The sequence below is a fragment of the Bos taurus genome, chromosome 25, assembly GCF_002263795.3.
Source record: "Bos taurus isolate L1 Dominette 01449 registration number 42190680 breed Hereford chromosome 25, ARS-UCD2.0, whole genome shotgun sequence".
NCBI lineage: Eukaryota > Metazoa > Chordata > Mammalia > Artiodactyla > Bovidae > Bos > Bos taurus.
Window position 1 is genome coordinate 2,025,769 of NC_037352.1, and position 22,328 is coordinate 2,048,096.

A 22,328-nucleotide genomic window follows, 5' to 3' on the forward strand; every position below is an offset into this window, starting at 1 on the left:
AGCATGGGCTCTTGGGCTCCTTGGATAGAGTAACTTTGAGGTGTGGGGCAGGGGGTTCAGGGGTGCCCTGCTGGCTCTGAGGACCATGACCCAGCAGGGCTTGGTGCAGCCCCAACCAACTCCAATGGCTGCCCCACCTCAAAACCCACACTCCCAGCCCAGCTGCAGGGCTCAGTTCCCCACAGCACAGTTCCTCTCCAGCCCCCAAGTCACCCCCCCAACCCCACACTAAGCCTGAGCCCTGGGCCTGTGCAGGGCCTGGGGTCGTCTTGACTTCCCCTCATTTGGATCCTGGGGTGGGCGCCCCTTACCCCTTCACAGGGGAGCAGCCCTGGGGGCAGCAGGTCTGGGGCGGAGTTGTCCATGGCCCCAACGACTGCTCCTGCCTCTAGACACTAAAGGAGGTGTCTGGACCCAAGGGGACAAAGATGGTTGCAGGTCCCAGCAACTTCTGGGAAGAGCAGCCATGTGACACAGGGCTGGGGGGTGATCTGCGGCTGGGGGCCACCTGCCAGAGGAACAAAAGCCCCTCCACCTGCTCAGCCCAAGGCCGCCTCCAGGTGTTCCAGTGTATTAACCCCTCCTTTCCTTCTGTCTGTCCACAATCCAAAGAGGGTGTTCCTGTTTGTCAGCTGGGGAAGCAAGAGCACGGGGTCTCAGGGCTGGTGAGCATTGGCCAGAATGTGGCCTGACTGCCCGCCCAGGGGTTTCTGATAACGCTGCCTCTGCAGAATCACGGAGGGGCTCATGGACATGGTGATCAGTGGGGTGACACCAGGGAGGGTGGGCTGGAAGCAAAGGGAACTACCATGCACAGGCCCAGGGCTCAGGCTTAGTGTGGGGTTGGGGGGGTGACTTGGGGGCTGGAGAGGAACTGTGCTGTGGGGAACTGAGCCCTGCAGCTGGGCTGGGAGTGTGGGTTTTGAGGTGGGGCAGCCATTGGAGTTTTGTTTTTTTTTTTTTAATGTTAAATACACAGATCGTTCGCCATTGTAACCATATTGAAGTGCAGAGTTCCGTGGCCTTGAGTATGTTCACCCTGTGCAGCCCTTACCAGCATCTCCAAGTCTCCACAAAGCCGACCTGCGCCAAAGACGCCCTCGCTCCCACCCCCTCACCCACCTCACTCACTTGTCCGAGTTTGAAGCTATTGGGTTTTAGACACAAGGATGCCCCGCGTGGGTAGTAAGGAGACCCTGTGGGGTGGCAGTGGGGCCAGACTCAGGTAAAGTAGGGGGACAAGCTTTCCTTGATGTGGGGGTGGGGGTGCGGGGGGAGGTGACGCCAGGTGTGTGCTGAGTCACTAATGAGCGCTGGTGACTTTCACCATTTGGAGAAGCTGGGGTGGGATCGGGGCGGTGACCTGGCATGCTCCCAGCTTCTCCGTGTTTTGTTTGGGTGTGAGTGTGGGTGGACGTGGGTAAGAGATTCTGCAGGGACGTGCCTGTCCTTCGCAGCCGCCGCGTCGCGGCGGGCGGGGGCAGGGGCCTCCTGGCGGCCGAGCCCGGGCGCTGTGAGGCTTCTCCTGGGTGTTGCTGGGGGCTCCCTCCCGAAACCTCGGGCCCGTCTTCGGGATGACGGGTCTCCAGGCCCCGAGCGCAACCGGCACCAGGGTGGGCTGTGGGCTTGGAGCCGGCTGCAGGCGTGTGCAGTGATTGTGGCCGGAGAAGCCGGCTTGGGACAGGCGGGTCGACAACGCCGAACCGGGCTGTGCCCGAGACTCCGGGCGTCCACAACAAACCTGGTCCAACTCGCTCCGCCGCAGCTCGGGCGCCGGGCCTGAGATGGGAGCGCAGGTCGTGGAGACTCGGCGCCCGAGGACTCGCGCGCCCTGGGCGGGGCTCCCTCCAGGGGGCGGGGCTCCGGCCCGGGCCACTCAGGGCCGCCCTGCGGAGGGCTGCGCCTCGGCCGAGCAATAGGGGCGTAGGGAGCCCTCTGACGTCTTCAAGGGGTAGGCGGGGAGCTAGAAGCCCGGCCCCGCCCCCTGCCCTCTCCCGAACCTGTAGCGCCGGCACCCCAGCCCTCTTCTCGGCGCCCCTCTCCCCCCAACCTGTAACAGCTAGGTGTGGTACTTCGTAACGTGGTCCTGGACCCCTTTCCACATTTACGGCTTTGTTTTACAAACCGGAATTACAATTGTAATCCGGCTCTGCCATTCACTAATTTTTTGAATTGAACGACATGAAGGGGAGAGCTTCCCAGGTGGGTATATGTGGACCTGTCTCGCTGTTTGAACAAGGTGTGCAGTGTTCTCCAAGATGGATATTCCTTGACTTACCAACCGGGGACCTATTGGGTTCCTCCCCACCCAACCCCAGCTGCCCTGGGGAAGATGGACCGCGGAGCAACGGACAGGGAATTCTGCGAACCCTGGTGTTCAAGTGTGTCTAGAAGGCTGCAGGGGGCCCTGCCTGGGCACTCCTTTGGGCCCTGTGGGTTCCTTCTCCATTCTGTGGCCTCAGATGGGGCTTCTGTATTAATTTCTTAGTGCTGAAAAAAAAATAATTTCTTAGCACTACTAGAACAAATTACCAAAACCTAAGTGGCTCAAAAAGACAAACTGGTTACTTTACAATTCTGGAGGTCAAATTCAAAAATAGGCCTAGTGGCCTGAAGTCAAGGTTGTGACATCTCTCAGGAAGAGTGTCTTACCATTACCAGCTCGTGCACACCACCGGCCCTCCTTGGTTCATGACTCCCTCCCACTGGCAAAACCAGCAGTGGCAGGCCAGCCTCACATCCCACCACTCTGCCTCCTGCTGTGTGGCCCGGTTCCCAACAGGCCAGGGACCAGTACTGTGGCCTGGGGGTTGGGGACCCTGCCTCTTTAAGGCAGGTCTGGCCACAGTGCTGATCCCTGCCTGTTGGGAACCGGGCCACACAGCAGGAGGTGAGCAGTTGGCCGGCGAGGGAGGAGTCATCTGTATTTACAACTGCTCTTCATCACTTGCTTTACCGCCTGAACTCCGCCTCCTGTCAGATGGGTAGCGGCATTAGATTCCCATAAGAGCACAAACCCTGCTGTGAACTGCACACGCGAGGGATCTAGGTTGCAAGCTCCTTATGAGAATCATCCCCAAACTATCCCCTCCTACCTGGTCCATAGAAAAATTGTTTTCCACGAAACCTGTCACTGGAGCTAAAAATGTTGGGGTCTGCTGTCTTAATAACTAGTGATTGTATTTGGCTTACCTGGATGATCTCCAGATTTTAAGGTCAGCTCCCTGGCAAGTCACCTTAATTCCCCCTTTTCATGTAAGACAGCATATTCACAGGTTGGGAGATTCGGATGTAGACGTATTAGGAGGCTCTGTTATTCTCCCACTGTATCTTCTGGGGAGAAAGGACTAGGCCTGGGCTCCCCACGGCTACCATCAGTGTATGAAGGTGCTGTTGCCCTACATGCTGATCAAACCGGATGTTTTCAGTCTTTGGAATTTTGACTGATTTGAGGAGTCGGCCCATTTTAAAGCTGAGAAAGCCCAGTTCTGCCCTCCCTCTCCCAACACATACACATTGCCCAGGCTGTGGGATCTTAGTTCCCTGACTAGGGGTGAAACCTAGACCGTGCCCCCTGCAGTGTCAGCACGAAGTCTGGACTGCCAGGGAAGTCCCAAGAGGAAACTCAGTTTTAGAGAAGGAAGCTTACTTACCTGAGACCTCAGGCAACTTTCTATTTCCAGAATTCCAGTCTAATGTTTTCCTCACAAAGCATGATTCATATGGGAGGATGTTTAGCCAGATGGCTTGAAATCATTGGCTGAGTCGCATTTTTCATCCATCCACCGGCAGCCATGAGCAAACGCATCTTGGGAGCCTCAGGAGTGGTGACCAGGGACTTGGAAGGCAGAGGCAGAGACCACGCTGTGATCTCCAAGCCGTGACCTCCTGATAGTTCCCTGTGTGTGTGTGTGTGTACTCGGTTATGTCCAACTCTTTGTGACCCCATGGACTGTAGCCCCACCCAGGCTCCTCTGTCCAAGGGATTCTCCAGGCAAGAATACTGGAGTGGGTTACCATTTCCTCCTCCAGGGGATCTTCCCAACCCAGGGATCTCTTGTGTCTCTTGCATCTCCTGCATTGGCAGGCAGATTCTTTACCACTGTACCACCTGGGAAGCCTGGAGAGTCCCCTTCTCTCTCCCTAACTGGATGCATCCTGACTGGTCTCCCAGCCTGCCCATTCCCAGGTACAGCCCTTTTTTTCCAGACCCACAAACCTCCGGGGGTGCAGGCCTGGCACCCTTCTTTTGTCTTTCCCTGCATCCCAGCAGAACTGGAGTCCTGGCTCTGCCCTTGACCAGCTGTGGTGACCAGCCTGGAAGGTGTCACCCAGTGATCCTACCTCCCAGAACGCACACCCTCCTGCAGTGCCTCTCACGTGGTACCAGGAGGTCCCGTGTGACCTGCAGACTGTCAGAAGTGATGTTGTATTGCTTCGGACATTAGGTTATAAAAGACACTGCAGCTTCCATCTTGGGTGTTCCCTGGGAATCATTCTCTCTGGGGAAAGCCTGCTGCCACGGCATGGAGACAGACAGCCCTGCGGAGGGACCCCGTGATGAGGAATCTAGGCTTCCAGCAGCAGCTGGGTGAATGAGCCCTTCTGGAAGTGGATCCTGAAGCTTCAGTCGAGCCTTTCAATGACTCATCCGCCGCTGACATCTTGCCCGCAACCTCATGAGAGACCCTGAGCCCAAACCCACCAGCCAAGCTGCTCCTGTATTCCTGACCCACAGGAACCATGAGAGCATCAGTGTGTGCTGTTTCATGCCTCTATGTTTTGGGATGATTTGTTCACAGTAATAGATGATTAACACACTAGCTCTGGCAATGTTAGGCAGGTTCTGTAGCCTCTGAACCCCAGTTTCCTCCTTTGCGCCCCAAGAGTCATAGAAGTGACTGAAACATAGAAAACGGCACAGTGCAAGCACAGGGCCTGGTTTGCTGTGAGTACTCCACACCCGTGGGCCCTGTGCTTCCCAGCCCTCTCCCAGGTTGGTTACTGTCACCCTCCTGCCCCTCCCCGGGCAAGACGACCTCACAATGTCAGGCCAAGCCACTGCACTCTTGGCCTGAGGTCACCCTCGAGCCGGCCAGGGACAGAGGCTCTGCCCAGGGAAGGGAGCGGGGGGCCGTTTCTCTCCTCCAGCTGGGGCGCCTATGAACTATGCCAGGCCAGGTGAGTCCATCTGCCCTCCCGCCCACTGTCCTGGGATGGGCAGCCAGAGGCATCCATGGAGTGGGTGCCCGGCCTCTCCCCAGGTGAGAAGAGCAGCCTGGCCTGACCTGGGCCCTGCACGCTGGTTGCCTTTCTGCCCTGTGAAGACTGAGAATTGTCCTGTGTTCTTTCACCTGCCCCTCCCTGCCCTGCCCCTGCTGCCGCTCAATGCCCCTCACCCCTGCCCCTGAGTCTGGCTGGGCTCAATCCTTCCCATCTGCTCTCCAGTGGGCTCTAGTGTTGACCACAGACTCTTCCCTCAAGCTTTGTTCCCCTCCCTGTTTCTCTTTCAATAACTCAAGATCACCATGGCCACGGTTTGGTGTCATAGACTCTAATTTAGAAAAAAAAAAATCTAAGACTGCATATTCTGCAACTTGCTTCTTTGCCCTTATACCTAGTTTCCATGTTAGACCTTTGCCTTGTGCTTTTCAGCAGCTGCAGAAAATTCAGGATAAGTGTACCTAATTTACTGCTCTCAATAAATATTTGTGTGTGTGTGTGTTTTTAATTTAGCTTTTCTGCTTTTTGCTTCATAATATAGCCATGTAGTCACAGACATCCTCACACAGCTTTAATCTTTTAAAAAATAATTTTATATTTTTCTTTTTTCTTCATTTTATTAATTATTTGCATCAACGTTTAAGAGCCCAATTAGTCCTAGAAAGGCTGGAAATGAGAAACAGCAGCAACCCCCCCCACACACACACTCTCTCTCTAGCCACATTCCATTTACCGCTGGTTCTTCCGGGACGTATTCTGTTATATATGTCCATCTTTCTAAATAATATCTTTGTACTTTACGACTTGCTGTATCGGTTGTAGTCATTAGCTTCTGCCTTTCTGTTAAAAGAGGGAAGGATTCAGCTGTCTCATACCCTCCTTCCTCTCCAGGTCCTGCCAGGGCGCAGTAGAGTAATTACCGGTTGAATCAATGCATCTGTGTTATGCTTCTGTGTAGCTATCACTCAGGGCTGAAATGAGCGAGCAGCCTCCTGAACTTCAGATGGTGCTTCCTTTCTGGTATGGCTGTTTTTCTTAAGTTTTCCTCATCCGTCTGTCAATTTCTTCATTCACTTTTGTTTTTTAAGAAGCCACCTTGTGTGGAAGGATCATTTTCCTTTTTTTTTTATCTTTAAAAATTATTATCATTTGTTTATTGTTGGCTGCGCTGGGTCTTTGATACTGCGCGAGGGTTTTCTCTAGTTGCGGTGAACAGGGACTGCTTTTCCTTGCAGTGCACGGGCTTGTCATTGCAGTGGCTTCTCTCGTCGCAGACCACGGGCTCAGCGGCCGTGCAGCATGTGGGATCTTCCCGGACCAGGGTTCATACCCAAGTCCCCTGCATTGGCAGGCGAGTTCTTAAACACTGGACCACCAAGGAAGTCCCTTAATTAATTTTTTTCCTTAATTAAATTTTTTACATGGTGAAATCTCTCATAGAAGCTATCATTTTCAGTATTTTGGGGGAGCCTTCTGTAGCCTGTTCTCCTTATGTCTGAGGAATCTTGGGACTTTCCCCCATTATCCATTTCAAATTGCACCATCTCCCTGGGTACTCCTGAGGCCCCACTTACTTGATTTTTTTCTCCCCCACAGCACTTATCTTCTAACATCCCATAAGATTTGCTTATTTATGATGCTTGCTGCCCTCCTTGGCCCCCCCCACACACACACTGTCTGCCCTTCACCGGTGGTATCAGAGTACCACGAGGGCAGAGATTTTTGCTTTTTGTTCACCAATGTCTAGCATAGTGCTTTGCATGGAGAGGAGGTGCAGTGCATGCTTGTTGAATGGACAGTCTCTGGGACTCCCCTTCGTAGTCCTCCTATGTGCTTACTTCCTCATTTGGCAGAGCTCATCCTTCAGTAGCTTTCTGAGAAAGGGTGCTTGTGAGATAGATATTTTCAGACTTCTATAGTTATGTGTATATTGACACGCACATTTAGCGTAGAGTCTGTAAATTTCTTCACATGTAGTTCAGTTCAGTCACTCAGTTGTGTATGACTCTTTGCGACCTTATGGACTGCAGGCTTCCCTGTCCATCACCAACTCCTGGAGCTTGCTCAGACTCATGTCCCTTGAGTCAGTGATGCCATCCAACCATATCATCCTCTTTCATCCCCTTCTCCTCCTGCCTTCAATTTTTCCCAGAGTCAAAGTCTTTTCCAGTGAGTCAGTTCTTCACATCAGATGGCCAAAGTACTGGAGTTTCAGCTTCAGCATCAGTCCTTCCAATGAATATTCAGGACTGATCTCCTTTAGGATTGACTGGTTGGATCTCCTTGCAATCCAAGGGACTCTCAAGAGTCTTCTCCAACACCACAGTTCAAAAGCATCAGTTTTTCAGCACTCAGCTTTCTTTATGGTCCAAATCTCACATCCATACATGACTACTGGAAAAACCATGGTTTTGATTAGACGGACCTTTGTTGGCAAAGTAATGTCTCTGCTTTTTAATATGCTAAGATGGTCATAGCTTTTCTTCCAAGGAGCAAGCGTTTTTTAATTTCATGGCTGCAGTCACCATCTGTGGTGATTTTGGAGCCCCCCAAAATAAAGTCTGACACTGTTTCCATTGTTTCCCCATCTATTTGCCATGAAGTGATGGGAGCAGATGCTTCATGTGTAAGATGGTAATAAATATTGAGTCTCTCCAGGTTGTTCTTAGAAGATAAAATGGTTAGAATTCTTTGAGGACAAGGTATTAGTTTGTGAAGATTGAAGTATGTATAAAATAAGGGTTGTTGAGGCAGCTGAGTCCAGTGACTGAGAGCAGGGTGTCGGTGTAGGTCGGGCTCATTCTGAGTCCTGTGCTCTGTAACCTAATAACTCTATGACCAAGAGTAACCAAGTTACTGAAGCCTTGGCTTCCTTGTGTAAAGAATGATCATAGTACCTGTTGTTTATGGGGCAAAATCCGATACACTGCTCTGAATATACAGCAGGTGTGATTGATGTAGAATATTGTTGGATGTGGCTTGGCATGGGAATAAGAGGAATAAGAGCAGTGTCTACCTTGGACTTGCCTTCGTGTCCCCTGAGGGTTACAGTACCTGGAGTGGACTGCTGCTGCTGCTAAGTCGCTTCAGTCGTGTCCAACTCTGTGCGACCCCGTAGACGGCAGCCCACCAGGCTCACCGGTCCCTGGGATTCTCCAGGCAAGAACACTGGAGTGGGTTGCCATTTCCTTCTCCAATGCATGAAAGTGAAAAGTGAAAGTGAAGTCGCTCAGTCGTGTCCGACTCTTAGCGACCCCATGGACAGCAGCCTACCAGGCTCCTCCGCCCATGGGGTTTTCCAGGCAAGAGTACTGGAGTGGGTTGCCATTGCCTTCTCTGTGGAGTCGGGTAACAAAGAGCAATTTACAGCAAAAGTCCTGGGAAGGATACCAGTGTTTTGACCCCCATTTCCATCTGCTAAGAATTATCTTAAGGAAAGAAGTAAGGGTGTGTCCAATTGATCTATAGGGCCTTGTTCATGACATAAAAGTCTGGGAACCACTTCAGTATCAGGTGGGAGCTTGATCAATATCATAGATTTGGGGCTTACTAGGTGGATCAGTGGTAAAGAATCTGCCTGCAATGCAGGAGACACTGGAGATGTGTGTAAATTGCTCTTTTTTTAACAACTCCACTGAGTTGGGAAGATCCTCTAGAGGAGGAAATGACAACCCACTGCAGTATTCTTGCCTTGAGAATCCCATGGACGGAGGAGCCTGGGGGTTTACAGTCCACGGGGTCACAGAGAGTCGGTCATGACTGACCGGCTGAGCACAGAGGCATAGACTCGAGTCTTCCTCTGGTGGAATCCTCTTTAGCTCTTACAGCTGAAGAAGATAGATATCCCGAGAGCCGGACAGGATACAGGAGGGTAGGTACATTGTTAAGTGAAAAAAGTGAGTGTCAGAACAGCAGGAGCCTTCTGAGTGATGGAGGTTACATTTGCCTTTTTACTGGTTATTTATTATTTAAATTTATTTTTGGCTGTGCCATGCAGCTTCTGGGATCTTAGTTCTCTGACCTGGAATCGAACCCCAGGCTCGTGGTAGAGAAAGCTTTTAACCACTAGACCACCAGGCAAGTCCCTCCCTATTGGTTTTTTAAGGTTTGTAAATAGAGGACTGGATGCCTGGACAAATAGAAGTCGTATAGTCTAATTGTCAACCACAGCCTCTGGCATGTGAGTATCAAGATTCTGGGTCTGGTGATAACAAAACTCAGGGAAAGCTACAGAGTTATGCTATGCCTCAGCTTCCTCATCTGAGAAGTGAGACAACAGTAGCTGGATGCTTGTTCTGAGTAAATGAGATTAGACATGAACATTCCTTACTGAGAGTAAGCACCGCTGCTCAGTGATTAATTTTGGCCAGTGAGATTAGGGATTCACTTATCTTACTGTTACTTCTCTTTATTGTCTAAAGAGTTGTGTTGTGTGTTTTTTTTTTTTTAATTAAGTGAAGATATATTTCTTCAAGAAACAGAAGATATTTTTATATATAAATATATATTTATTTTAAAGATATTTAAAATATGCAAACCTTCAGGTAACAAAGTGATTCTAATTTTTTTTTGAAATAACATCATCTTAGAACAACAACGTGAATGTACTGAATGCCACTGAACTCTAAACTGATTAAGGTCTTAAATTTTACCACAATTAGAACAATAATACCACCATCATCATCAACAATAACAACTACGAAAAAGTTAAAAAGTAGAGAAGGAAGTCCTGAGGTAGTCCCTGGGACTCTCAGCAGGGATGAGATGGGACGGTTTTCTGCCTTACAGCTGTGGCTTTAGAGCCTCGTTTTGCTTCCGTGAGCACTTCTCAGTTTTGCAACTAGTGAAGTTGCTTCTCTCGGTGTTTACTCAGAGCCCCGCTTCCGAGTCCGCGCCGTGCGGCTACAGCCCAGCCGCCGCGCCTGGGGCGTGACCTTGGCCGCCGCGTCCCCGCCCGGGCGAGCCTCAGTTTCCCGGTCCCGGAGCGAGGATGACAGCTCGCCGGGTCCGCGCGCAGCCCCGCCCCGCAGCCCGCGGATTGGCTTTCGTGGGGTCGCCCCCCCGCACCGGGGCGGGGCCGGGCCGCTCCCGCCTGCCAGGCCCCATCCCGGAAATGCGGCTCGGGGGCGCCGGCCGGGCTGGCCCGGACCGTGGCAGAGCGACGGCGAGGGCGGCCAATGGGCGCAGGCGGCGGCGGCGGCCCGGCGGAAGTCCCGCCCGGCGTCGCGCGGGGGCGGGGCGGCGCCGGGGGCGGCGGGCCGCGGGGCGGGCGCAGGATGAGGGCGGCCATTGCTGGGGCTTCGCCGCGGGGAGGAGGACGCTGAGGAGGCGCCGAGCCGCGCACCGCTGCGGGGGAGGCGCCCGTGCCGACGCGGGGCCCATGGCCAGGACCACCAGCCAGCTGGTGAGTGCGCGGCTGCCACCCGGGCGCGCCGGCCCGTCACCCCGCTGAGCGCGGCGGTCGCCGGGGCCCGGCAAGGCGGGGCGGCCCCGCGGTCCCGGGGGCCGGGCGGCGCCTCTTCACCTGCGGCGAGCGGCTGGGCTAGCGACCGCGGGCGCCGTCGGGGCGTCGCTCGGCCGCCCGGCGAATCCCGGGCCCGCCTGAGGCGAGCGCTGGCCCGGCGGGGGCACTGACAGGCGCGCGCAGGGCGGGGGAGGCCGGGGAGGTGTCACCGGCCCGCCGCGGTGGAAGTGCTTGGAAAGTTTGTTTTCGGCGCGGCGCGGCCTGTAGCCGAGCCTCCGGGGTTACCTTTCGGACCGTCTGCGAAGAAGCCGCCCTGGGCCTTCACCTGGGACCGATCCCTGTTCCTCCGCTCGCCGCCGAAGCGGGATGTGCGAGTTCTTGCCCGGAGCACCTGATGCTCGGGCCCCTCCGAATTCCCGGTTGGGATGGAGTCCGATGCACTCGGGTGCGCTCCTTTCCCGGCCCCGCGGGGCTGCGTGTGGGTGCTTTGCGTGCCTTTGGGCTCCACTCCGGCACCGGAGTGATGGGACGCCTCGGGGAGGCCAGGCTTGAACCCACCGCCGCGGGCTGGTGAGCGTGACCGGGCGGAGAGATTTTAGGGGGAAGGAAACGAAGAAGCGCTTGTGGGTTAAATGTGTTGGTGAATGTATCGCTAGTGTTTCTGTGTTTTCTGTGTGTTGCTAAAAGTACCCCTACTGTGTTTATGTTTGTCCTCGCTTAAGTTCGGGAGTCTTGGGAAGACGGTTTAAGGATGTATACCTTGGATGCAATTGTGAAGTGGGTGCTGGATGAAGGTCTAGACTGCTTACAAAATCGGGTTCAAAAGGTGAATCCCTCCAATAGAGGAAGACCCAAGAAATTGACTCGACCCCTTATTTTTCTTATTTTCTGCAGTAGTGGCTGTTAATCTTTTTGATAGGTCATGGACCCTTTAAAAACTCAGGGCTTTTCCGAATTTTGTAATTACTTCGCGAGGTTCTTGAACCTTCTGCCGCTGGTCCGTGGACTCGAGAATTCTGCTTTGTAGAGATGGGTGATAATCTGAAGTGTGAGAGGAGGAAGACCTGGGCAGGTGAGACAAACGGTGAAAGGCCAGGGGATGTTTCTGACTTTTGCAACATGTATGGCCGTGCCCTGGGGGGCCTGGACTACCCTGCAAAAAACACCAACTAGGCTGCTTGGCGGCCCTCAGTGGTGGCTGGGGCTGACAGATTGTGGAAGTTTGTGAGATGAACTTTCACACAGAGATGCTGTGGCAATGCAAGGTGTGCGCTCCGACGGCCTCCGGGGAAGAGGAAAAGAGCATGTCATCTCATGGTCTCGGTAGTTCCACGTGACGGACACTTGACATCTGGAGGTTTCTGTGCAGAAGGCAGCTTTTTCGTACAAAAACGATGAAATCCAGTGAGAAGAAATGGGTTCCAAAATAAAGAATGGACGTTCCCATCAGGAAGTGAGAGGAGCGAGGCTTTCATGTTCTCATCAGCTAGATTTTCCCCACCTGTCTGGGAGAACACGCCACGTTTCCCATCAGTAGTGGCAGAGATGCCCCCAGTAGTGGGTTTTTTGTCTGAGGACAGATGGATTTGCGCTGTTCAAGTGAGTTTGCACCTGGATTTTTATGGTGGCACTTTATGAGAAGCCCCCCACCCGATTATTTTCGTGTTTCTTTACATGTGTACAGCCAGCGGGGCAGCAGAATGAGTGGGGAGGTCTGGAAACGGCCCAGCCCGGTTTGATACTAAGGTGGGCCGGAAGCTGTCAGAACCGGGTGTCGAGCTCTTACTTTAAGGCGGGCCCTTTGCCAGATAGTGCTCCTCGTGCTGCTGGGCTTCCATCAACAGTGTTCTGAGGTCAGTGTTGCTCCCATTTTACAGGTGTGAAAGCTTCAGTTTCCACAGTGCGGAGAGCTGGAGTACCCATCCGATAGAGTGCAGTTTGAACCCACGTCTGACTGATGGCAGAGGCCTGGGCGCCACCCTGCCTGCCCCTCCTGGGAGTGGTGCCCTGAGAGGGGGTCGCAGCCTGCTGTCTGCGGAAGTCCTCAGTGCCACTGCCCAGGACATGTTTCTGGGGGCTGTGCATGTCCTCAGACTGCCGTGTACGAGGCAGGAGGGACATCCTCTCCTAGACGGACAGAACACTTAGTTACTTCTCTAGGCAGATGGCTGAACTCTGTGACCCCTGGAACTCGATTCAGCCTCTTGTCGTCAGAAAGCCGCTGTTTGGAAAGAGGCTCTGGTCCCTCCTTATTTGAAGGCTGGTTTTCTGAATGGTGAGCTTGGGAATCCTCCCTTGGTGAAAAGCTGCAGTGATGTTGTTAAGGTGAAACTGTTGGCTGGGGAGAGTGGTCCCGCGCGCGCCAGGGTGGCTTTTGCAGGGTGGCTGCGTGTGTGGGCGGGTGTGGGGAAGGCTAGCAGCATGGAAAGAAGTGGGCTCTGGCTCTCGCGTGCCCTTGTGCCTAGCTTCTCCTCGTGCAGCGCGTGCAGAGTGATGCACCCCACCCTGCCGCTCTCACCGAGTCCAGTCCAGAGCTGGCAGGTGGGGGCCCTGTACTCACATACTCAGGAAGGGTGGACTTGTAGGTTTGTCCTCCTCCTCTGACATGTGTTTAGTAAGAAGGACTGCAGCGCAGCTTAGAGCAGTACAGGCTTTGAAGAGAGGCTTTGGGCTGCTCCTCAAGGCATGACCGGGCCTCTGGGCTGCCTGTAGCAGTGGTGTGGGGAGGAGGAAAAGGCAGCTCTTGGGTGGGCCCCATTTTCAGCCTGTGCCCTCCCCCACTGACCCACCCAGTGGTAGGTTTGGGTGCCCGGAGGGCAAGTGTGTTACGAATTGGGAAGTGGTGCAGAAGGGAGGGGGTGAACAAGGTCGGTGCCTTCCAGCTGGTGGTGTGAGGAGAGCCTCCACGGGCCCTACACTTTGCCCCTTCCTGAGGGGGAGCTTCTGTGGATGTGGACTTTGATGGAGTCCCACGTGATGCTTCACTTCTGTGACTACAGAGCGAGGAGCCACTGCTGAGGAGTGCTTGATGCAGAAATGACTCCCTCAGCAGGTGCGGGGGTGGGGCCAGCGTGTGCGTGCTCTGTGCCTGCCCTTGTGAGGACAGCTGGCCGTAGGGGTGCGGAGCACAGTTGTTTTGAAGGCGGGTTCAAAGGGCAGATCAGCAGGGAGGAAGTGCTGGTGTGGAAACTGTAGATTGGGACGTGTATCGTTAAGGCCTTTTCAGTAATGCATTCTTCTCTAACTGGGTTGCATTCTTGTTCCCTGTGATACCAGACCCTTTAGAAAATTATTTGAATATTGAGAACTAGTTGTGTATCCAGTCTGTATACCAGTCAACAGGCAGAGTGCATTTTTCTCAAGAGCAGTAGGGGACCTGTTTTGATGATGTCTTAAAAAGAGAGAGGTCTGTTGGGTTCATGGTGGTTCTTGGGGGTCTGTTTTTGGTGCTTGGTGCTGATTGTGTTTGTATAGTTGCACAAAGTCTGGTTCTGTTCTCTTGATCTAGAAAATCTTAATAATTTAAACTAACATTTTTACTCCAAGAAATCCCAAGTCGTTTTGAATGTGTTGAGAGAGAGTTCACTGTAAAGGATTTACATCTGTGGGCTTCAGATCTCTTATCAGAGCAACTGGTTCAGGCGTCTGTCTACATAGTTGGATCACACGTGGGCTCACAGAAGCGAGGGCTGACCGCACCGCAAGCTCTGGGCGAGAAGAGGCACAGACCTGACCTTCGGGCCGGCACCTGGGTGCACAGCCATCTGGAGTGTGGCCGAGGGCCTGATGACGGGGTGCAGAGCTCCTGGCGGCCCAGTGACCTCCTCTGTCCTACAGATGGGACTGTGTGTCCGCTGTACCAGCCACGTGCAGCCTTCAGAATATTTACAGGTGTGGTTTGAAGGTATGTCTGGAGGTCCACGTCTTCTGCCTGTTTGTGGAGCGGGTGGCAGGTCTGCCCACGCTGGAGAGGGCTGATGAGAGGCTGTGTGTGTGTGTGTGTGTATCTCTCGGCAGTATTGCAGTCAGAATTCATCCGGCTAAAAGCTTATTTAACAATGAATTCATTGTTAAAGTCTCATTCTTCAACCTGTTCTTTTTTGGAATTAATTTTAGCGCAGCAGGAGTTGTATCTCAAAGTGACAGCCGAATATTGGATGCTGTCAAGAAAGGTTGATAAGATTCGCCGGGAGGCTTGGAGCCTCATTGAGGTTCTCCTTAAGTGCCATGGAAAGCTGTGGGGCTTGGAGTTCACTTTTCTGTCCCCGCCCAACCCCCGGATGCTGCGAGGTTGGGAGGATCAGGCCGCAGGGGACCCGGAGAACTACCACTGCAGGGGGAGACCTTGTCTGAGCGTGGAGGTCGGTGCCTGTGGATGCCCTCCCGCGGTGAAGGAAGGACGCCATGGCGGGTCGTGCTGCTCTCCCGCCTGGTGGTGCTGGAAATGCAGACACACTCTCTTCTTCGTTCTCCCTTTTCTGGTGAGGAAGTGGGGGGCTGCTGGGGCTCCCCGAATTCTGATGCTCCTGTGCCTTCCCTCGCCTCTCCCACCCATCACTTAGCTCTCCTCCATGCCGGTCCCCGCCGTGTGGCTCTGTCCCAGGCCTGCCCAGCCCAGGACAGATTCAGGATCTCCGACCGCCAGGCTCTCCTCTCCAGTTCTCCTCTTGGCCTGAAGAGATCCCCCTCAGGGGAAACATCCCTCCCCACCCGCCGCAACCCCCTGCTCTGAAGCCTTTTCTAGCCAGTCAGGTTCTTTGTGCCCCTTCCTGCCCTTGGTCTGCATCAGCTCTGACTACATTGCCATGTTCTGTTTCTCTGGAATGGGTGTGTATAGCTCTTGTTAAACGTGTCTCCCTGAACTTGGAGTCTCTAGATGGTTTCTGTTACTCTTTCTCATGCTTTTCTCTTCATGGTTTTCATCCCTGTCATAGTTGTCACAAGCCTGTCTGTCTGACCTTTGCTGTTTATTAACAAAGACATCTCTGAATCCTGCATGTTTGTTCTGACTCCCTGTGTTCAGAGCTGAACGTGTTTGAGGGGCAGAGGGTCTACTGTAGTCTGTTTCTTAACACGAAAGCTTTCCAAACAAGAAGTCAGATGGTTAAAAGCATGGTCCCACGTTCCATTTCTTCATTGTGTAAGGGAATGTAATTTAGAAAGGAGATATATATACATTATACTTTGTTCTTTATACATATTGTACCACCTACCTGAGCCTTGAAAGGTTGTATTTCAAAGCCGTTGGTTCTGTTTTATCCTACAGCCCCTCCCGGGAAGTTTGCTGATCAAATGCTGGGTGAAATCTGGGTGAGTGAGGAGTCAGGGTCAAGTGTGCGGTGCTCTGGGCTGAGGCTCGCCACGTTGGCACTGCTGCCCTGCTCTGGACCACTGTCCTCACCGGTCAGACCTTGAGTGTCTAGCCTGGAGAAGTGCCAGCGTTGGCCAGGTGGACCCTGACTGCAGTCAGGGCGTCCCTAGCGGATTCTCGGACCAGACGCCAAGCTGCTTTACCCCCGTGCCGGAAGCAGCCACACTGTGCTGCGGTCCCTCTGGCACACCTCTCTGCTGCTTTGGGGCAGGTCAGAGGGAGCGTTTCCCAGCCCTGGGCTCTGCTCTGTTTCAAGGAGTGCCCTGTCCCAAGAGGAACACGTGCTCCGTGGGTGCATGCGGCCCTGGGTGTGAGGGGCTCCACCTTCCTGAGACAGCTGTGTGCTGGTGGTCCTGGGGGAAGCCAGCACTCTGTGTTCAAGCAGCCTGCTGCCTTGGGGTTTCCTGCTGGGCACCTGTGCGCGGCCGTGCGGTGACTGAGTGAGTGTGACTGAGCGAGCCAGCAGCCTGGGAGGAGGCGGTGGACGGGCACTTGAGACCCCAGCGTGTGCCCACTCTGGCTGCGTGCAGAGCATCTCCTTTGGGAAGTGATGGGAACAGCCCAGTCTCTGGGAAAACTGCCCGAACACTGGCTCTGCTCAGGCACATTCTCAGGAAGGTCTGATCCACAGCGGCTGGGGCCGGGGGAAGCAGGTAAGTTACAAGCTCAGCAGCTCGATCACTGCTGTTTCTGGGGTCTTGTCAGTTTGTGACCTTGAGCTCTTAGCTGTTGGATTTTCCTCTCAGAGTGGCCTGTGACTTAACCTGGACCGGAGGCTCTTCTTCATTGCAGGGTCTCAGGCGCTCAGCTTGTGCTGCCTTCTTTTCCCATTGTTAACTCATTTTTTCTTTCTGCAGTTTGGCGTTTTTCTTTCAGGGTTTTTTCAGAATTACAGTCTACTGATTGTATGTACGTAGCTGGTTATTATCAGATACACAGTTTTAAAAATTGCATCTAAATATAGGTTATATTTGTGAACCTATTTATTCTCATTCCTAAAAAAACAGAACTTGTGTCATCTAAATGCCTTTTTTTTTTTTTTTTAATAAAATCTTAGAAAACTCGCCTGGAAGTGGCTGGCACTGAGCTTTGTGTCTCTGGGGTGGAAGGGGGCGAGGACGGCCTGGTCGTGGGGTAGGAGAAGCGGCGTCAACAGAACAGGTCTCCGGGCTCACGCCCTGAAGGAATCCTTGGGTGAAAAAGGCCACATCTGCAACTCGGCACTGCTCTGTGAGCCCCGCCAGCCATGGCCCTGCCTCGGGGAAGGAGGGAAGTGGCCAGCAGCACCGCCATTGCAAATGGTGCCCGAGGGGAGGGCAGTGCCCTGCCAGGAGGGGGTGGCCAGCCCTTGTGGGGCTGCTGCTGTGAGAAACCCAGAAGGACCAGGCCCCAGGGTGCACGGGGTATGCTGAGCAGGGGCCAGTCCCGTCCGCAAGTGGCGGACAGGCGCGGGGGATGGCTGAGAGGGGAGACGTCTGAGGAGGGGGCGCCCCTTTGTCTCTGGGAAGACAGGTGGGCTGTGCTTGCCGTGCTTTCTTGGGGCACCTGCTGTGTGCCCAGTCCTGGATGTCTTGCCGACCGTGCATGGCTGAAGAAGGTGGTGGTGGTTGGAAATTTATACTGAGCTTATTCGGTGTCCAGGTTTTTCCCTTCCTGTCAAGTGTATTATTTTCTTTCAGTAGCCATATATTTTTCAAATTAGTGTTCAGCGTTGACTCTGAGTCGTTTTTTTGCATACACCCTGCAGCATACAGGGTATTAGTTCCCCAACCACGGATCATGCCTGTGCCCCTGGAGTGGACACGCAGTACTGGACCACCAGGGGAGTCCCGACTCAAGTTTCTAATGACACAGGATATTTTCAGATCCTTTCAGTTTGCTTGACCAACCTAGACAGCATATTAAAAAGCAGAGACGTTATTTTGTCAACAAAGTTCTGTCCAGTCAAAACTATGGTTTTTCCAGTAATCATATATGGATGTGAGAGTTGGACTATAAAGAAAGCTGAGTGCCAAAGAACTGATGATTTTGAACTGTGGTGCTGGAGAAGACTCTTGAGAGTCCCTTGGACTGCAAGGAGATCCAATCAGTCCATCCGAAAAGGAAATCAGTCCTGAATATTTGTTGGAAGGACTGATGCTGAAGCTGAAACTCCAATACTTTGGGCACCTGATGCGAAGATCTGAGTCATTGGAAAAGACCCTGATGCTGGGAAAGGTTGAAGCCAGGAGGAGACGGGGACGACAGAGGATGAGATGGTTGGATGGCATCACCGACTCAATGGACATGAGTTGGAGTAAACTCCAGGAGTTGGTGATGGACAGGGAGGCCTGGCGTGCCATGGTCCATGGGGTCGCAAAGAGACATGACTGAGCAACTGAACTGATCAAAATAACCTTCAAAACAAACTTACTTTTAAAATAAACTTGATTTTTGGAATAAGTTTAGGTGTATAGAAAAGTTGCAAACACAACGTGGAGTCCCTGTAATACCTATCGTCCCCTGTCCCGGATGTTAGCATGTACACAGCCCGGCCACATCCATCAAAACTGAGCCCTAACCCTGCCAACACACTGCGACTCCGCTGCAGACCTGCTGAGCTTTCCTCAGTTTCCCCCACCGTCGTCTCTCTGTCCCAGGACCCCACCCAGGGTACCACATTGCGTTTGGCTGTCACGTCTCCAGGGTCCTCTCTGCTCTATGATGGTCTGTCAGTCTTGTCTTGTCATGAACCTGATGCTTTTGAAGAGTGCCGCTCAGGTATTTCATGGACTGTCCTGCAATCTGGGTTTGTCTGATGTCTTTTGGTGATGAAACTGGGGTTCTGAGCTCAGGAAGAATTCCAAGGATGTCAGGTGCGCCTGGTGCGACCCGTCGCGTATCACTGGCAAGGTGGGGAGTGGCTCCAGGTGACTGGAGTCAGGCCTGCGGTCCGGCCCTGCCTTGCGGCCCTTGCGGACGGTGTGTCCCAGGATGGTCGCAGTATTTCGCTTGGGGAGGGACCTTCCTGCTCGCCCGGTCGGATCCTTCTGGTTTCCAGATGAAGACAGTTGGGACTTGGAGGGCTTCTGACTTATGTACTGGGTTAGGACTGGCATGGGGTCCAGGTGCTTTGTGGGCTCTGGCCTCTTCCTGCAGGCTTGGGCACTCCCAGGACTCTGCCAGGACAGAGCTGTTTCCAAGTGCTGAGTGAACCCAAACTCACTGACAGAAACGGCTCCTCTCGGGGGAGGCCCGTGTCCCGCGGGCAGTCTGACGGCTGCTGCGTGTGATCTAATTAGCGCTCGGGTCCCGTGTGCTCGTCTCTCCGTGCTTTCTTTGCAGGCAGGAAGCTAGTCCTGTATCACCTGGGCTTCGTCAAAGTAGGTGGTCAGCTATGACATGTTCTTCTTTGGCTCTTTTCTTACCCGTGAAGCTAGAGTGTTATTATTGTCTAAAGCTCTTGAGTCGAGATTGATTTGTGGGCTGTTGACTCTGAGACTCTTAGACTGAGCCAAGAACAGAGCTTGGAGTTTCTTCTGCAGATCTCTGAAGATAGGTATTTTCAGGAAAATCATGAGTTGGTTTTGTTTTCCCACCCATCTATGGATTTCCCCTCCAACCTCTTTTCTACATGACCACAGCAAAAACAAGACTGTTACAAAGGTAGGAATTGGTAGGAGGAATGACGAGGAAAGCACTTTGAAGAAAATGAGGGAGCCGGCTCCTGGCCGCTGCAGGGAGGCCTGAGGGCATTGCAGGCCGTCCCCGGGACTCCGGGGCCGGACACTGTCTAGGTGTTGGAAGTGGGCTAGGAGAAGGTGGGACAGAGCCTGGCCGGCCTGCCTGCCCTTCCTTCCTTCCTTCCTCCTCCTGTCTTTGTTTCCGGTAACTGAACTCTCAGCTGGTGATCAGTGGAGGTGTGGATGAAGGTCATGCTAGACAGAGTCGGTCTTTCTATGCACACTGATGCTGTGAAGCTTTGCTGTGGGAGTTAGCTGTTCACAGTGGGACAAAGTCTCTCTGTCTCAGTTGGTCATTATTGTTCCCAATAAGACGCTCTTTATTCAGAATTTGTAGATAAAGGCCCTGGGAAGGAAAGCATCTGTTAGAGGAGCCTTTTCAGGTGTCAGGAGAGGCAGTCTCAGTTAGAAATAAGCTGAGCGAGTTGACTCTGCTAGAAGGGCGTTCCTGCTGGATGCTGTTTATATGTATGCCCAGTGGCATTCTGGGGGTTGGTTGGGTTTTATTTTCTATTTCAAAGAGAGAGAAGCTTTAGAGGATTAAAAATCAAGTCTAAACACATTAATCTGGCTTTTTTTTTTCAACAGGATAATCTGTTAGGGCTCTCAGAACAGTTGTCAGTATCAGTGTGGCTGTGTTTATGTGTGAGAGACTCAGATGGAGAATAAACAGTACCAGGGCCTTTTCGGGACGTCCCCACAGCCCCTTTGCCTCTCTTAAGGACCCCGCACCTTGCCGAGGGAGGCGCACGAGCCATGGGCCGGCGTGGACAGACGGCAGTACAATCCCCACTGAGGTTGAAGGACATGGGAGACGGCAGAGCTCGTGGTCCGGGTCAGCCAGGGGAAGGTGGTGGGGCTGCCGGAGCGGTCAGAGGCGTGGGCAGTGCCAAGGGTCCCAGCCCAGCAGAGGGAAGGGGGCTGAAGAGGGGGCTTGGGAGGGCCGGGACCCTGGAGGACAGTTCTCATCTCACTGACAGTGCCCGTGTGCTCTAGATTTCATTTTAGCGTTTGACCTTTTAGTCTTGAAGGCCGAGCGAGGTTTCCTCTAAGGAGCTGGAGTTGGGAGCTAGACAGCAGGAAAGAGGAGCCCCAGGCATTTCCGGGCAGAAGGGAGACAGTTCCGTGCTGCTGGCCTCACCATATGTATCACTTAACTTTCAAGATGCCCTGCTTTGGATCAAGTTAGGTATCACTTAGTTTCCCAAACTAGATTGAGGCGGGAAAACGTTAGCTGCATGGGTTTAATTCCCCAGAGAAGATTAATTTGTAGTAGTATAAATATAGTAGTATAAGTATGACGAGTTTAGAAGCTCAGTTTTTCTTTAATTGTCAAGTTTAATATGTTGTATTATTTTAGCAAAACAGAGGGCAAGAGCTTGCTGATATTGTTTACTGATTACTAATAGATTTCACTGAGTAAAGCTTTTATACACATTCTTTCTAGATTTCATTCACGTCATTTAGGTGTGAGACAGAATCTTAAGTATCTGGATGGGCTGCCCTGGTGGCTCAGATGGTAAAGAGTCTGCCTGCAAAGCAGGAGACCTGAGTTCGATCACTGGGTTGAGAAGATCCCCTGGAGAAGGGAATGGCTATCCACTCCAGTATTCTTGCCTGGAGAATTTCTTGCACAGAGGAGCCTGGCGGGCTGCAGTCCATGGGGTCACAAAGAGTCGGACACAACTAACACAGACACAGTTACCTTTGAAGTGCTACTGTTTTTCTGATACAGCTCTGGGATGACAGACTTCTAAAAGCAAACGCAGGATTTCCATGCTGGGCCCCCACTGGTGGTTAATGATTTCTTCCTCACATAAAAGATATCTAAAAGATACTAACTTACTCATTTGCGCATTAGCAAATGCTTTTTATATATCACGAGTCTTTTCTGAATGAATGAACTGATGGACCTGGAGGGAAGTTCAGGAAGTCTGTTGGCCCCCTGTGGTATCACCTGTGTCTGTTGAGGACCTTGTGGCTCCTGTGGTTGGTGTGCCATTGACAAGGTCCCTTGGAGGTCCCCACTGTCTCAAGCCTCTGTATCTACTGACCCTTGGGTGGATTCCATCCCTTGCAGCTGTCCAGGTTCATAGTTTCAGGGAACCAACCAGAAGATCTATCTTTCCTTCACCCAGAGGTCATTGCTGTTTCCTTTGTGTATTTTTATTTACTTATTTTGGGCAGCTCTGGGGCTTTATCGCTGTGTGCAGGCTTTCTTTAGTTGTGGAGAGCGGGCTGCTGTCTGGTTGCGGTGCTCAGACTTCTTGCTGCAGCGGCTTCTCTTGCTGTGGAGCCCAGGCCCTAGGTACGGGGCTTCAGTGGCTGCAGGCGCCGGGCTCTAGAGCGCAGGCGCAGTAGTTGTGGCACATGGCTTAGGTGCCCTGCGGTGTGTGGGATCTCCCCAGACCAGGGAGCGAACAGGTGTCTCCTGCATTGCAAGGCGGATTCTTAACCACTGGACCACCGGGGAAGCCCCTCCTATTTGTATTTTTTTAAAAATCAATTGGGACCCTTACTGTATATCTGAGACGGTTTTGTCTCCTGT

General features: G+C 52.9%; 1 protein-coding gene across 2 annotated transcripts in view; it reads left to right on the plus strand.

Annotated features, from left to right (window-relative positions):
* Nucleotides 1–2,860: 2,860 nt before the first annotated feature.
* The window catches only part of PDPK1 (3-phosphoinositide dependent protein kinase 1), a 73,185-nt gene continuing 53,717 nt past the window's right edge, over nucleotides 2,861–22,328 (plus strand). Inside the window, exon 1 of one of the 2 annotated variants that reach the window (XM_059881509.1) lies at nucleotides 2,861–5,181. In XM_059881509.1, the coding sequence (XP_059737492.1) occupies nucleotides 5,170–5,181 (12 nt within the window). In that variant the 5' untranslated portion in view covers nucleotides 2,861–5,169. Of the gene's footprint in view, nucleotides 5,182–10,198; nucleotides 10,628–22,328 lie in introns of those variants that run through there. The other variant, XM_024985289.2, reaches the window with a different exon arrangement.